The 16,696-nt window shown below is 36.2% G+C and overlaps 1 protein-coding gene across 7 annotated transcripts in view; it reads right to left on the minus strand.

Moving 5' to 3' along the window:
• ncam1a (neural cell adhesion molecule 1a) overlaps positions 1-16,696 on the minus strand; it is a 343,382-nt gene that overhangs the window by 100,079 nt on the left and 226,607 nt on the right. For all 7 annotated transcript variants that reach the window (XM_086160448.1, XM_086160451.1, XM_086160450.1 and 4 more), the window contains exon 2: positions 3,235-3,309. In XM_086160448.1, coding sequence (XP_086016574.1) covers positions 3,235-3,309 — 75 coding nt within the window. The remainder of the gene's footprint in view (positions 1-3,234; positions 3,310-16,696) is intronic.

Raw genomic sequence — 16,696 nt, forward strand, 5'->3', positions numbered from 1 at the left:
TTATGCAATAAAATATTTATATTCCATTCTGGTTTTGAATAGCCGCTCAGTGACGTGGATCCTTAACCGCCCGTCAAGTCTTTTTTTTCGTCCAAATAACACAGACAGGTAAATATCCCCAAAATCCTTAAATCGAACAAAAAAAGAATAAAAAAAAATCTCCATCCAATGACAAAAGACAAACCATCATCATTTCCTTATATTAAAAAAAAAAAAAAAAAAAAAAAAAAAAAGGACAGGCAGTTAAAATGCAGCATTATTACTAGTAAATTACTGGAAGAGCTGCATGGGGAAACAGGCTCATATCCCCTCTGCCTCGTCAATGCCGGGATAAAAACAGCGCGTTGAAACATGAAAAGAGACGAATAAATTATTTCTGTTTGCGCAGCCGGGTGACGGATTTATTCAGCGGGAAGCTTCTTTCTCTGAAGGGAGAGAGGAAATCAAACAACCTTTCCACTTCGTTCATTTTCCAGCCGCGCCAGAGGAGACATTTTTGTCCCCCCCAATCCCCCATTCCCGCCAAAACGTACTGATGCCATCTCAGTCTCTGAGCCCCCCCGCTTGAATTTCTAACAACCTTTTCAAGCTGAGAGTTCAGACCGCAGCCGTGTTCCGTCATAGGGAAATGGATTAAAAAAATAAAAAAAGAAAATGCTAAGGCTACAAAATACAAAAACGATAGCAAGCTTTGATGATCCAGGTTTTTCATTTATTCAGAAGCCCCTCCCCAACCCCCCCAGCCACAGTGCATTTTAATTATTATAATTTTTTTTTTTTTCCACCGGCTCTGTTTTTTTAAAAGGAAAAAAAAAAAAAAAATCAGCCACCATCTGCAGCCTTTGTCGTATGACTTTATTTCACATTACGACATCCATCTCCCGCACGGTTCGGCAAAGACGCATGAAATTTTGATTGCGGATGCTGTGACAGAATCGGTCATCTTGATGGAGCCGGCGCAGCTCGGAGCTACGTCAAATCAACAGCACCCTTTCCAAAACCCGGCCGCCCCCACAGAGTTTTTTGCAAGGATGTGATTTATTACACGCTGGTGATGAAAAAAAAAAAAAAGGGGAAGCTGGAAAAAAAAAAAAAAAAGTAAAAAAATTGGAAACCATCAGACACGCATGCAGACATTTGGTTAATGTGACAAATATTTTAATTTAATTTTAATAGTTTGTGTCTCAGAGCCAGTAATTACATTTCAGTTCTTTCTCGAGTCCTTCAATGACCTGAGAGGCACTTGAAAGTGCTGATTAACATGATAAAGCTTTATTAGTTGTAAATAAGTGTGTCAAAATTAATAAGTTCAAACGGTCCTGTTTGGGGCTTTAGTTTTATTTGTTAGTTAATATTAGCTGGAATATGTAGGACAGCTTAAGCGGTTGAGAAATTAAAACAGTTAAGAAAGTAAAAGTGCAGCATAAGAGCCAAAAACTATAATAAAGCTTGCAGTTATATTAATATACATTTTTTTTTGTTTTTTATGTTGTAATTTATTTAATTATTCATTAAATAATTAAAATACTATTTTTATATTACAATAATATATATTACAATAATATATATCTATATCTATATATATATATATATATATATATATATATATATATATATATATATATATATATATTATAAATGATATAATAATATTTATTTATATTTAACTGACTGTCTTTAGCTTTAGTGGTCAGTTCTCTCTGTATATAATGTATACATATATTACATATTTATATATTTATATATATAGACGGTCAAAGTTTGACAATTTTCATACATAACAGGGACGTCTATCCAATAAATGACGGTAAGCGTTCATTAGGGCCCACAAAAGTGAAATATTAAGAAATAACATTGAGAAATAGATAGATCCTGCTGTATTGAGTGCAACACCAAAAGCCCAGGGCGCGGCAGGAAGTCAATATTTATCCAATGACAATAATCAGATTGGGGCTTGTTTTAGACTATTAACCATCATTGGAACGTCCCTCGTACCGCCGCATGCGGTGAAATAAATATCCTAACCAAATATTACAGCCTTTGCCTGATGGAATTCAAGTGGAAGCCAAGTGGAAAATTGTCAAACAAAGTGTTGAATTATTAAAATGTTCTCATTGTTTAAAATGTTAGAAATAGCTACAAAATTATTTTGATTAAAAAGGAAACAGCTATGTTTTTTAAGCTAAGGCCAGTCAAATGGATGACCTTCACCCAGGGGTCGCTGCACACCTGAGGACCAGAACAGGAATGCTGACATCACCCGTATGCTACATTTTTTTCAGAACATTAAAAGTAAATAAAGGAATAACTACAACATTGTAATAATAATAATACTAATGCTTATAATAGTGCTAATAATAACAATGCTAATAATAACAATGCTAATAATAATAATGGTAATAATAATAATTGTTATTATTATGACCCTCATGGAAGCTGTACATTGTTATCATTACAATTATTGCAAATAATGTTTGTAGCTCCTACTTCTGATTTTTATTTGAAGTAATGGTAGTCGTAGCTATAGTAGCACTGGTAGTAGTAATGCTAGTATAGCTATGAACATATAATTTTAACTATGTATAATATGATTTTGTTTAATTACAACAATACTAATACCACCACTACTACTACAATTACTATGGATACTTGAAGTAATTATGGTAATAACCATATATATATTGATGATGGTAATATTGATCACTATTATTGTTAGTGGTGGTAGCAGTAGTAGTAGTGATGTTGTTGCCATTATCATTAGTATTATTATTATTATTAGCAGTAGTATTATTATGCATCAATCATCACAATTAATGTTGTTATTGATATTATCATTGCTGTTACTATCATTATTAGTGCTTTTCTTTCAATTTCTTTGTAACTGGCCTTGACAGTTCATATGATTATCCACAATAATTCATTGTTATTCCATAAAACATTTACTTGGGGAAATATGTATAGAAATACCATATTCAGTACATTAGTTACCAGCAGGAATTTCTTAAGAACCCGGTAAAATCAGCAAAAAATCAAAACCCTTCAAATATATTCACTTTTGATTCGGAAAAAAAAAAAAAGAAAAAAAAAAACAATAAAAAAATCAGACAACAGATAACTATTGAGAGGATCAAAGATTTATAAATAATACACCACACATTTTAAAAAAAGAAAAATGTATTATATGTATTTCCCAGGACTGAAAAACACAGCTTTTTTGTGTGAAGTCACACTCACCTTCACAGACAAAGAACTTGGAGTCTCCAACGCTGATCCCCCCATGCGATGGAGTGATCTCCACCTGGATGGCGACTGGAAGAAGGAAGAAAAGAAAAATGTACGTGTTAGTCAGGCTAGAATCTCATTTCACACAGCCCAACAGGATCCTGAATGTTGCAGAAAAAAACAGAAACATTAAGCTGTTTTTAAGGCAGGTGTTAAATGAAAAAAAAAAAAAGAAATCATATGATGGAATCAAAACAAAATTTGACAGGACCTTTGTTTGTAAAGTACTAATTAAAAAAAAAAAAATTAGACGTCAAGCAGAATGGAAAACAAATTTAAATTAGGTCAATGTGAAACAGATTAAATTGAATGTTTAACAACACATATTAGAGATGACTGACATTTTTGAGATTTGAGTAAAAAAAAAAAAGACCTGTAAAATATTTTTTTTGCACTCAACTATTTTCACAGCCCGTAAAATAATAAATAAAATAGAATAAAATGTTGATTAATTTAATGAAATAAACAGCATCTAACTGGCATTTCAAATGATTTATTTTAATGCATTTTAACAAAGTATTCTTGTAGTCTTGGTAAAATTAATTGATAAGACTTTGAATAGGACAAATCTGAATTGAAGTTAATTAATTTCATACTTAAACTTGAATTAAATTATAACATGTAAAATAAAGAAATGCATACATTTATAAGAATCAATACATTTTAATCAAATAATTTTTGTAAAACAAAAATAATAAGTCACAACTGTTGATTGCTTTTTTTTTACCATACCAAAGTTACATTCAGCCATCCTGAATTCACAAGATTTGTGAGACTAGACTTTTATAAGATTTTTACATACACTTATAAATAAATATAGCTCAGATTTTACAAAAAAAGGACACAATATCCCAAGAAAATGCATTAAAGATTCCTGATTATCTGATAATAATAATAATAACAATAATAATTATAATAACAATATGAATTTATTTTTTATTATAAATGATCCAATAACCTATGGGGGAACTCCACAAGGAACAACAACATATGGGAATCGAACCAGGGACCTTCTTGCTGTAAACTATTGTGCCACTCTACTGCGAGGGGGGCGTTACCATAACAACAAAAAGTCAAGAGAAGACAACAGTGGCGAGGGAGCTGCAGCAAAGACCACAGGGGGAAAACGTGACACTGAATTCGACAAACTTCATTACCCAAGTTGAAAAAACAAAGAAAGGTTTTGAAATTCTGGATCAGCTGACCACCATCCAATAATAACAAAATAATAATAATTACTATTATTATTATTACTGACAGATAAAAAAAAAACGAACAAAAAAGGCAGAATAATGAAAACAAATAAATAAACAAATTTATGTAATAAAGAAATTAAGCAATACATAAATCCATAGATGAATTAAAAACATTCGTACAAGTAGATATACATAAATACATGCAACTCTCAATAAATATAGCTCAGCTTTGATAAAAAAGGGAAAAAATATTCCTAAAACAATGTTCAAAAATACATTTATGAATCATGATTACCTGATAATAATAATAATAATAATAATAATAATAATAATAATAATAATAATAATAATAATAATAGTTCTTTAGAAGATTTATGACGTAGTGGATCTAGTGAGAGAGGATATGAAGTTAGTTGGTATGAAAGGAGGATACAGAGAATAGGGATTGATGGAGACAGTTGAAAAATAAGCGAAAAAAAAGTTGTTTCTGCTGATGAGTTTGACTCAATTAAAATGACAAGAAAATGAATCATTTGGTGATATGCGCAGTTTCTTGTTATGGATATGTTAGTGACTCGGGGAAAAGGGAAACGGCGGTCATCGACGAGATAGCAGGCAGCGTTTACAAGCAGAAGAAAAAGACCCGGTGCGGCAGGAAAACAGCTCTGGGCGTAAACGGTTACTACAAATATAAGAGACACACACAAAAAAAGGCAACCCTGGTTTAGTTGAATTGTTATGTATTTTCCTCCTAACTGGTTTAATCTTTAGTCTGTGGCTGTTGTCTGAAGTAAAATCAGTAAAGATTGATTTTTCACTCAGTGCTTATAATAGTCTCCCTGCTGCGCGTCTTTTCCCAAGTTCTACAGTATTCGCCGCAGAATATTACAAAAAAAAAAAAAAAACTGAAAATATAACATCTGTGGAAAAGATGGAACAGGCCATGACTTCATAGGACAAAAAATGACAGACATACTGTCTGACCAACATCAGCCTCTATGGCAAAGGAAGGTCACAAGCCTCACTAAAGAGTACAAGTGCTCTAAAGTGAGGCTCCAAATGACCCTAAAGGACTCCAAAGATCGGACGATCAGTACTACTGCACCACCTCCGGATGGAAATGGACAACATTCAAGGCAGTGCAGAATGTTGTCTCGGGCTGAAGGCACAATGACATCATGGAGCGTGTCCAGTTGGGAAGAAGAGGCTTTGGACTGTCAGCAACTAAACCGACTTGGCACAAGGTTTACAGAGCAGAAAGGAGGAAAATGGTGGTTGAGGAGGTCCGTCGCCAGGAGGATCCCAATAAAACTGCAAAGGCTGTTTCTCTTGCAAAGCAGGGGCAATGGGTGAAATGGGAAGGTCTCGAGAGGAGAAAGCTCAGTTGGAGGTAGCTCTCGGACTAACCTAAGCTTCATCATCTGAGCTACCTACGATGTAGTCCCATTGCCAAAAAAATCCCCACCAGTGGTATGGCGAGGACCATATCTGTGCCCTTTGCCCATCCCATGCGACTCTCAAACACATTCTGAGAGGTTGCAAGACCAGCCTCACACAAGGATGTTACACCTGGAGGCACAACCAGGTGTTGAAGTGTCTGGCAGCTGTACTAGAGAACAATAGGAATGTAGTCAACTCCTTACCAATGAGAGCGACCAATTCCACCACGCTCCCACCATACTACAGCCTGGACAGCTAGCCATGGCCCGAGATTGGAAAATGTTGCCTGACATTGGCCGGCAACTAATATTTCCCCCAGAAATCACATCCACTTCCCGAAAGCCAGATTTGGTACTCTGGTCCCCATCACTGAAGTCTGTGAATGCAGTTGAAGAACCCTATGAGTGCAAGAAACTCCAATGCACTGAGCTGGCAATGGACGCTAAACAGCAAGGATAGGACACAAAAGTCTGTCCTGTCAAGGTGGGATGTAGAGGATTTGTGGCTTCTCAATCATCGGGCTGCTCAAAAACCTTGATATCCAAGGAGAGGCTCTTCGGCAGACAGTTAGATCCATTTCTGAAGTGGCTGAAAGTAGCAGTCAGTGGATATGAATAAAACAGAACCCAAGCAAGGCTAACAGAGCTAAGCTACTCAGTAACTAACATTATAATCCTGATCAACCTGTAGCTGGCCACCTTTGAGGAGTGAGTATAGCAGTGGTCCCAAAACTATGGCCCGCCTCCATATTTTGCCCGGCCTCTGTACAATACCAGAGATGCATTATGATTTTTTTTTTTTTTTTAAAGTCTGGCCACGTAATCATGACTTGTACATGCATAGAACGTAACATTCTAATCCACCCTTCGGGGAAGGCTGGATTATCTGAAACCCCTACCTCAAAGAAAAAAAAAAAAAATCCTGGACACACCCCTGTTAAATAACACGGAATAATGGTGAAAAGATTAGGTAAGAGAAAAATAGATTCAGAATGCAGGGTATTTAACCTGGTATTTAAATTGGTAGGTGCTGGTAACAGTTCGGTATCACAGCCTGCTTGCTTTCTAGTTTTCACAGTAAATTTGATATGAGAGAGCTGCAAACAGTTTTGTCTACAAGTAAGTTAATCTGCCTTGGTCTTTTTATCTGTGAAAAACTTGACAAGGGTTATTTGGTTATTACTTATTTCATAAATAGTGTTATTTATTTTCCTTTTTTTTCCTGTCAAGATCCCAGAAAGGGTTAATTTTTGGTTATGTTTGGCTTTCTGGAAAACAATAAATATTTACGTTTGGACACCTCTGCGATCGTCACACTTTTTGTTACAAACTGGCCCGGCATCCCCGTCAGAGAAGGGAAAAGTCATTTGACCCTCACAGGAAAAAGTTTGGGGACCCCTGGTGTATAATGTTAAATGGCCCTGATGATGTTTAAATTTATATCTTTTCTTATAGTTTCTAATTTTGCTAACAATATATACCTCATGTGAGTGCATACCATCTACTGGCACAATGGACAGATTTACGTCTCGTCCTGTGTTTTTATTTGATTCTGAATGGTTTCAAAAGACTCTAGAGAGTAAAGGTAGATTGGAAATGATGCTTTTATTATGTTCTCTTCTTCCGTTTTTTTCTGTTTTTGTTTATTTTTTCTCAGTGTGTCAAGGTTTAATTTCAGGCCAAAAACGTTTCCGGAGACGAGCGGCGACGGGGAAGTGAAGCAGAAACACAACAGCGACATCCTGTCGGACTTTCAGTGCCGCTTCACACACAAACAAACACACACACACACATACACACACACACACACACACACACACACACCACGATCGAAAGTGTCAGCGTTCATTGTTTGACGATGTGCAATCATCATCGACCATCATCATCTTCATAGACCTACATCACAACTTTCGCAACTTGACGAACAATAACATGGAAAAACTGCAGAAAAACTTGCATACGGATGATTATCTTTATATCGGGGAAGCAGCTTTAGAGTGATTAATTTGTTAATTCATTTATCTATCAATGAATTTATCTATTTATAATTGTATTCATTGATGTATAATTTCTCCATCCATCCATTTTTTTTTTACTTATCTTTTATCTAATCATTAATTTATTTATTCAATCATCCTTCTCACTTTATTTATCAATTTATTCATATAGTTATTCTTTATTTATTTATTGATCAGTTGAATTATTTCACTATATATTTATTCTTCCTTTATTTATCATTGTATCAACACAGTCTTATCATCAGTCCTTTCTCTAGTCCTTTCTTTTTTCTTATTTTAACAGTTTAGCAATTTCTTTAATTATCTTTTTTCAATTCATTTAATATTTCTTTCTTTCTGTCTCCAATCAATTTTCCTATCGATGTATTTATTAATTTTTATATTTTTTTCTCCCTTTTCGTTCTTTCTTTTTTTTCAACTTTTTAAAATTTTTTTTTTAATAGCACTGTTTTAGTCTAATTTTATTTCCCGCCTTTTGCAGCTCCGGCCTGCCCCCTAGTGGACGTATCGTAAACATCCACCCTGACGGTGAAGGTGAACCCGCTTCCGACGCTGATTTCATCAATTTGAACCGATAACAATTTTAAAGCCCAGAGATTGAATTAGTTTTATCTCCATCAGCGTATGCTGGGGCTAAAAGCGATGTTTGTCTTGCTTTACAGACAACCTGGGAGGCTGAGCCTGGATGCCCCAAGGACGATTTGCGTCATGAGTCGAAGCAGGTTTTTGCTGAAATAAACAAGGCCCTCCCTCCGATGCTGCAACTGGCTGGATTTTACATTTGCCCATAAAAAAGGTGAGGGGGGGAGAAAAAAATTGAAGAAAATAAGTAAATAAATGAATAACTACTCAAATGAAAAAAAGGCAGTAGAGTGACTAATAAATAACTGAATATCCATTCCAATAGATAATGATAGTAAAAAAAAAAAAGATGAAAAAATGAGCAAATGTCAAAATAGGTGTGGTGATTAAGTTAATAAATAAAGAACCTCCCTTGCACCTTCCTTCACTGAACAGGCTTCCTTCCTGTTGTGAACATGTCTGAATAAATAACCAAATAAACTAAGTTACCAAGTAACTAAATAAATAAACAAACAAACAAAGATAAATAATTAAACAAAAATAATTTTGTAAAATAAATACACTGATTTATCAACCAACTTAGATAAATAACAAACAAAAACAAATGACCATAAATAAATAAATACTTAGATAAATAAATAAACTTGGACTATTGTGAATCTAGAAGGGCTTTATTCCTTTCTTTAACAGTAAATGAATAACCAAACAAAATAACTAGCTAACAAACTAACTAAATTAATAAATAAATAATAAAGAAATGGATATAAAAATTGACAAAAAAAAATCAAACAGATAAATCACCCCAAAAAAATGAATAATGAATGAATAAACAAATAAGAGTAAGAGACATAAACAAGCAACGAAATAGATAAATAACAGAATATACTGGATGCCAGCATGTGCCTTCCCGGGACACGGAGATCCACTACCCACAGCGTGTTCGCTTTCGGTGGGGGGGGTCGGGGTGGGGTGTCACGGGGGGGTAGACTCAAGGAAAACAACAGATCCGTTACACCGAGCTTGTCCGGCGAGATCACAGATAGCTGACCGCGGACCCTCACCAGGACCGAGACGAGAACGACTGGGCGAAAAACAACCGATGGTATCTTCAGCGCTAAAGACAACAGAAGGAAGGCCAGGCGGTGTGGGAAACACTGCTATTCCCAGAGCCATTTCCTCAGTCTGCGCCTCTGAATGGCCACTTGTGCGCCGTCATTAGGATGGAGAGGCTGTTGTGTGACACTGTGACTTTTGTGGAGGGGAAAAAAAAAATGCAGTGTCACCAGGAAAAAGAATGAGCATAAGAAGACTGGCTGAAAAACAGGTTAAATATATTGTTTATTTTTCTCCCAAGCCACCCTGCATTTGTAACGTGTGACTGACTAGTGTAAATGACTAACATTGCTTTCCCTCTATAATGCCACAGATATAATCTAAAAACGGCAAAAATAATGAATAAAATGTGTATATAAAATATATATATATATATATATATATATGTGTGCATATATATTGAAATACCGTCATTTCCGAACTATTGAACGCACCTCAATATAAGCCGCATCGGCTAGCTGATCGCTATCTCGGGCTTCCTCCTGCGCACTAAAACCGTCAAAGTCGTCTTCTTCTGTGTCGGAGTTGAACGGACTCAGAATTTCCCGGTCATTTCATCGGTCCCATGTGACGAGGATAAACGTTTTAGCGGAGTAAAGCTCGTTAGCGCCTCCCACTGCAACGTTGTTTACGAGAAAGAAGTCGCGGCTTATCTTCCGGAAATTACGGTGTATAGAGATCCTTTCTTGAGTTGACAGTTCTAAAAAAAAAAAGTTGATTAGCACAAAAATAAATTAAGGTAAAATAAAATGAAATGAAATAACAATAAAATAAAATGTAAGTGAGGGACGGAGTTTGGTGACATTGAGAGTATGATGAATAAACAATTGGCTTCCCCCCAAAATGTTAATAAAACAAACAAAAAAATAAATGAATAGAATCAAATTAAGTCATGGTAGTTGTCTGGTGACATTGGCAGTGACATTGGACATTATCCAAGAAGAAAAAAAAAAGATACTATTACGACTTTTACTATTACGACTATTGCAGCTAGAAATGAGAAATTTGACATAATCTGATAGTTCTCTTAGAAAAATGGGCCCCAAAAAGTCAAGTATAATCCTTCAAATCTTTTTTTACATTGTAGGGGATGAGACTTGGATCACCTGGAGGTAAAGGTAGAGCTCTAAAGCCCAGAGATTTTTTTTGAAAGTGTAGATTAGCAGGGCGGATTGAAGGGGGGAGGACTTGGAAGGGTGAATAAGAGCTTAGATAAAGGATGAAGCTATCTGTGCCCTGACATACTCGCTCGTGACACCAATCTAATATCTTGCCGCTAAGCCTGTCCCTCACATTCCGGCATCTTTAAAGACTCATAACCCTCTCTGTCTGCTCTCTGGAGTCCTCTTGTACTCACCGAACCAACTCCCAGACGGTCTCTGAACAAACAACTCCGCTGTTGTTCGCTTACGATTCACACAGAATCTTGACATTTTTTGGATTTTGGGCAGTAAGAAAAAAAAAAACACAATACTTGTCCGATGCTAAGAACACGACAGCAGTACTTATCCGACACCGGAGAACATGACAGCCCGCTGGAAATGAAACAAAAATGCAAAAGGATAAGATTCGTTTTTACGATAACGATGAGATTTGTCCTTGACAACGGACCATAACAACAGGACAACCAAACTACACAGTAAAACGCGATCCTGATGATGCAGGTATCACGCAATGATGCTTGTCCATTTATTCCTTCTTTGCATGTACCCACTTCTTACTGCCAGCGCTAGTTCACAAAGGATTTACCCTTGCCAATCATAGTATATAGCTTCATATACCGTTAGGCTAAGTTGGTAGAGGATGCATTGTGCCAATCGGAAAGTTGGCGATTTAATGACTCCGGCTCCTCCTGTCTGCGTGCTGGAGTGCCCTTGGTTAAGACCATGATGACCTTAGATGTTGTGAATGGTGTCTGAGTGGGTGAATGTGTCCAGACGTGAAGCTCTTTGGAACCGCAAATGAAATACAAGTGGGGGCTACTTGTAGTGCTCTTGTTAAGCCGTGCCACATAAACCCATGCGAAAGGGTGTTCCAATGCAGCCAATAGAAGTAGCTCAGAAGTAGCTTTCCCTGAATCTTTGTTGTGCTCACGGCACACGAGTGACCCAGGAACTCATGTGGCAGGGAGGGCTCAGCAGGACATGGGAAAATGAAGTTAAGCTAACGGCAAACAAATGCTCCAAAGTTCAGGGATTTTTTTGTACTTGACACGACCAAGATGGTGTGCAGCAATATTTGTTTAATATCGAACTGAAGAACTGACTTTGTTCAGAAAACGAAATGATATATGCATTTTAGTACTGAATTAAATCTAAATACATTTTTTAACATGCTAAAACTGCATTTTTAGCCATGATGTGGATATTCACGCTAAACAACGTTCCACCCCAGCCAACTAGAGGTAGCTCCTGGTAAAAGATCACAGTTTTCCAGATTTTTTGATTCTCTAATGGCATATATGACCTGAGAACACAGCCAAAGCTAAGCTAACACCAAACAGACGCTATGAAATCTATGTATGTGAGGCGACCGAGACATGTTGAATTTTGCCAACTTCAAGTATTTGTCATTTGCATAATAAACGTTGCACCAAATGCACTATTTTTGTAAATGAAAGAAAAAATGTAACTGCCGCTTGCAATATTTGTGAAATATCAAACTGATATTTATTTTCAAATATTTCAAAAAAACTATTATGGAAAGTTATGAAAATATTGCTGCAATGAATATATTTCTTTTTAAACATGCTAAACTGTATGTTTAGATGGGAGGGGCAAAGCTACAAGTTTCACCAAAGTAGAAGTAGCTCATAGGGTTAGGGTTAGACTTTTTTTTTAAAGTCTGAAGCTAAGCTAACGCCAAACAAATGCTCTGAACTTTGGGAATTTTTCTGTACATGACATGGGTGAGACGTATTTATTTTTATTGCTCAATACAGATCTCAGTAAGCCAGTATCTATCATTTGTTTCACCAATTTTGCATGAAATGCTCTTGTTTTTTAAGGAAAGTATTTCAAATATAAAAATTCATCTTTAACTTCCAATTTTTTGGGAAAGTTATGCTAAGAAAATTTTATTTTTATTTCTATAATAAAAATAAATAGCGGCCTTGTTTGTTGGAGTAGTTGATGATTATTGAAACAGTCACTGGTTAGAGCTCTTCTTACCAGTGTTCTTTATCCGGTGCACAAAAAATAAAAATATAAATAAGTAGAATAAATAAATGCAACAACTAAATGACATGACATGACAACCGTTCAGTGCATGACACGTGCAACGGAACATGATGCGCGTCCAAAATCTGACAGCAGTGCGACTAACAGCACCAGACATCCGTCCGATTGCTACTTGCAGCAAGTGCTGTTCCGAGTGAGGCGTTATTTTTCTGGAACACAACCTGACAACCTCGTCCACAATACAACGCTTTTTTTTTTTTTTTTTTTGCAGTATTTATAGCAAACATATTATTTCAGGCAAATCGGCGTAGAAATTCTCGGTGACTGACGGACACGTCACGCCGATAAGGTAAAATAATCCCTCCCTGTATTTGAGAGATCTCAGCAAACATCCTTTGAATCCATGCTGTTTTTTTTTAAAGCTGAAAATATAGAATATTCATTTTTAATTTTGAAAACCCTGGTATGGCGAGAAGCACCACCACCACCAGGGTAGCTAGCTCCGACGCCATCCGCTTGGTTTGCTGGTTTGCTCGACCTTTATCTGGCCGTTACCCGAAAACAAAAAAGAACAGGCAACTCGAGGCCGAGGGATCCCTTCCAGCGAGGAAAACAAAGGTCAGTTCACCGCGTGCATCCACGCGGATGACGGTCCCCCCCCCATCGTGGCCCTCCGCGGGCACTGTTTGCTCACTAATATCACCTTACCCTGCAGCGTCCTGATTCGCGGCCGCACGCGGCGCTTTTGATACAGTGCTTTTGACATGCAGGCGAGCACCGGTGTCAAAGGTATCATGGCGAAATGAAATCGGTGCAAACTGTACCATGGCCTGCAGGGGAGCTGCAAACTAAACCATCTGCTGTGATATCACACGCTTGCAACTGCGAGCACACTGAAGCTGCACTCCACTTTTGAGATGTCAATCTGCACTTTCTTGACTTGCACAGCCCGTAAAGGCAACTGTTTACATTTCAATTTGCACGCTTCCTTCCCCCCCGGAGGACTAACAGGATTTACGGTTTGTCTTATACTTGTATCTGTTGTTAAAAGAAAAAACCTGAAATTGCTTAATCTTTAAACATTGCATTCGGAACATATATTTTAACCCGGGTGGCGCCGCCATTGTTTTACTAGTGTAATGCAAACTTGGTCGGTCACGTATTGCGGGTGCTCCTGTTAACTTTGGCTTTGAGAGATTTTATTATCATTTTTATGTAGCTGGTACAAATATTGAAAAGAATACAACAATAACATTTTGGTAACCGGGTATCCCTTTAATACTGTTAACATTTCAGTTTGCACTTTTTCTTTCGACGTGCACACACTGATAATACTGTTTACATTTCTCTGCATTGTTAACATTTCTTTGCACTGTTTATATTTTCTTTGTACTGTTTACATCTCATTGCGATGATATGTTTATCATTTATTGTTTTTTTTTTTTTTTTTGTTTTTTTTTTGCACCCCATCTTGTTTCACAGTGGACAGCAAAATAAGAATTTCATTGCACAAGGAAATATATTTCCACACTGTGCATGTGACAATAAACATTTTGAACTGTATAGGTAGCAACAGTGGCATGAAAGTCTGTTTGTTCCCTGACGCTCAGGTCAACTGACCTTCTGGAACGGCACTAGTATATTACATGCTTATAGTTAAAAAATAGAATAAAATAAATAAAGATAAATAAATAAATAAAATGAAATAAAATAAATACAGCGATTGACTGATTACTTAATTCATTGATTAAACTATTAATCGCTTAATTATGTTTTTGTACACTTGATTTGTTTTTTTTTTTTCAAAAAGAAGAATGTAATCAAAATTGCATTAAAAACTCATTCATCCTGTAATTTATTTTTGTTAATTTTTAATTTGTTTTTTTTTTTTCGAGGAGGGTTATGTAACACTAATTTCAAGTCAATTCTTCACCTAATCCCATCCTGATGTTAACTGCGATTACTTTCAATATTTGCGTTATTTTATTGCTGTAAGTGTTAAAAAACTGATTGTTTCTTTAATGTAACAGTAAAGTTCTGAGTAAAACAAAAAAAAAAAACCAAAAAAAAACACTTATACTTTTCTGGCTGTTGGTGTGGACCGACCCCAACAACAAAGATACGGTCAAAATGCAGTCCTTGTTACTTCTAGTGTTACAAAAGGTTACGAATAAATCAACTCCATGCATGCATTCACATATAATCAGGGTAAATGATGGTTGAAAAACATAAAAAATAAAATAGAAGCCCATTTCCTCAATTACATGTTATTGGTGCATTGTAACTGCTAGGTTGCTAGGTAAATAAAAAAAAAAAAAAGAGGGCAGTGTGAAGTCGCGGACGGAAGCGCCGCTTTATGCCATCTTGGCAGCCGGCGTTGACGGACTCCATTACAACTGTCAGATTACGGTACTTAGCATGCAAGTCATGCAAGAGGGAGCGCACACACCACGCAGAGCAGGCGGTGCAGAGCCAGGCCAGACCCAGATGCATACATCAAGTTGTGCTTGCAAAGAAGACCGGCTGCGGAGGTTCGCAGCAAGATCACGCTTTACAATTTTTTTTTTTTTTTTTTAAATAACACCTCTTTTTTTTCCTTTTTTTTTTTTTTCAATTTCCTTGTATGTAAATGTAAGCTCTGAGAGGTTTTTAATTCTAAGGGATGTGAAAAAAAAAAAAAAAAAAAAAAAAGGTGAGGGAGAATAAGAAGAAGGTCAAGACTGAAGTAATGAAACAAGCATCTGAGCACGCTCCAAACACGCAGCGGCCAATAACATTATCCTCTCGCTGATGTCAACAGGCGAGTCCCCCTGATGAAGCCTCCTTCCCAACGTCCTCGTGAAATTGGGAAGGCAGACTCCTTCTTAATTCCCCCTCGAGCGGCAAGGAGGTGGTAATGGAGAAATTAATTTTCAGGCTATTACGTAGCAACTTTGATCTCCAACCGCTAGCTTTTGTGCAAGTATTATTAACATTTTCACCTGTAATGAGTAAAAATGGTAATGGTAAAAAAGTAATAAAAAAAAAAAAAGAGCATAACTGGAATCCATTTGAGACTGTGATAATTTCACTCTCGCATTGTGACGTCTGAAGTAGCCGTGCAGCTGGAATCCATTTTTCTCCCCCTGCAGAGAGTAATATTATCCTTCTATTTAATACGTTGCCAACATGCACACACACAAAAAGAAATAAAATAAAATAACAAAGAAATAATAAACAGAGGAAAAAAAAGTTGGAAAAATAATGACAAAAATAAATAATAAATACATACATAGAAGGGTGGAATGAAAGAAAGAGAAAAAAATGAAGGAAAGAAAAGGAAAGGAGCTGAGAAACTTCTAAAAATCCCAAATAGAAATATTAAAAAATACTGAAATACAACTAAATAACTACACAACAAACTAACTCACTATCTTAATGAATACATTCATTAACAGATAACTAAATGGATGAATAAATGACTGCATAAATAAATAAGGAAAATAGAAAATAATTTGAAAAATTAAAAATGCAATGCCAATCCAGTAAAATTGATCTTGAAATATGATAAAAAAAAAAGACTTACAAAAAGAAATTGTGCTCAAAATGCCGTGTAACATATGGTGAAAATGTTAATTACTGGCGGCAAATGTACAAGGAAACTCATTATTATGATCCCTAATAGAGAATGTGAATGAAACTATGAAATGCATGTTAAGTTAAAAAGTACAGAATTTTTTTAATACACGGTGAAACGTAAAATGTGGCCGGTCTAGAAGTCCCACTGCTTGACACTGCAAAAACGACGGACTTCGGGGTGTGAAAATGCTATAATTTCCTCCGATCAATCGGAGCTGACATTCAAAAAGCTGCTCCGCGGCGCGTATTTGCCTTTAGATCCTGGACAG

This window comes from Fistularia commersonii, chromosome 15 (genome assembly GCF_037954325.1).
Source record: "Fistularia commersonii isolate RoL2024-O1a breed Wild chromosome 15, RoL_Fcom_v1.0, whole genome shotgun sequence".
Taxonomy (NCBI): domain Eukaryota; kingdom Metazoa; phylum Chordata; class Actinopteri; order Syngnathiformes; family Fistulariidae; genus Fistularia; species Fistularia commersonii.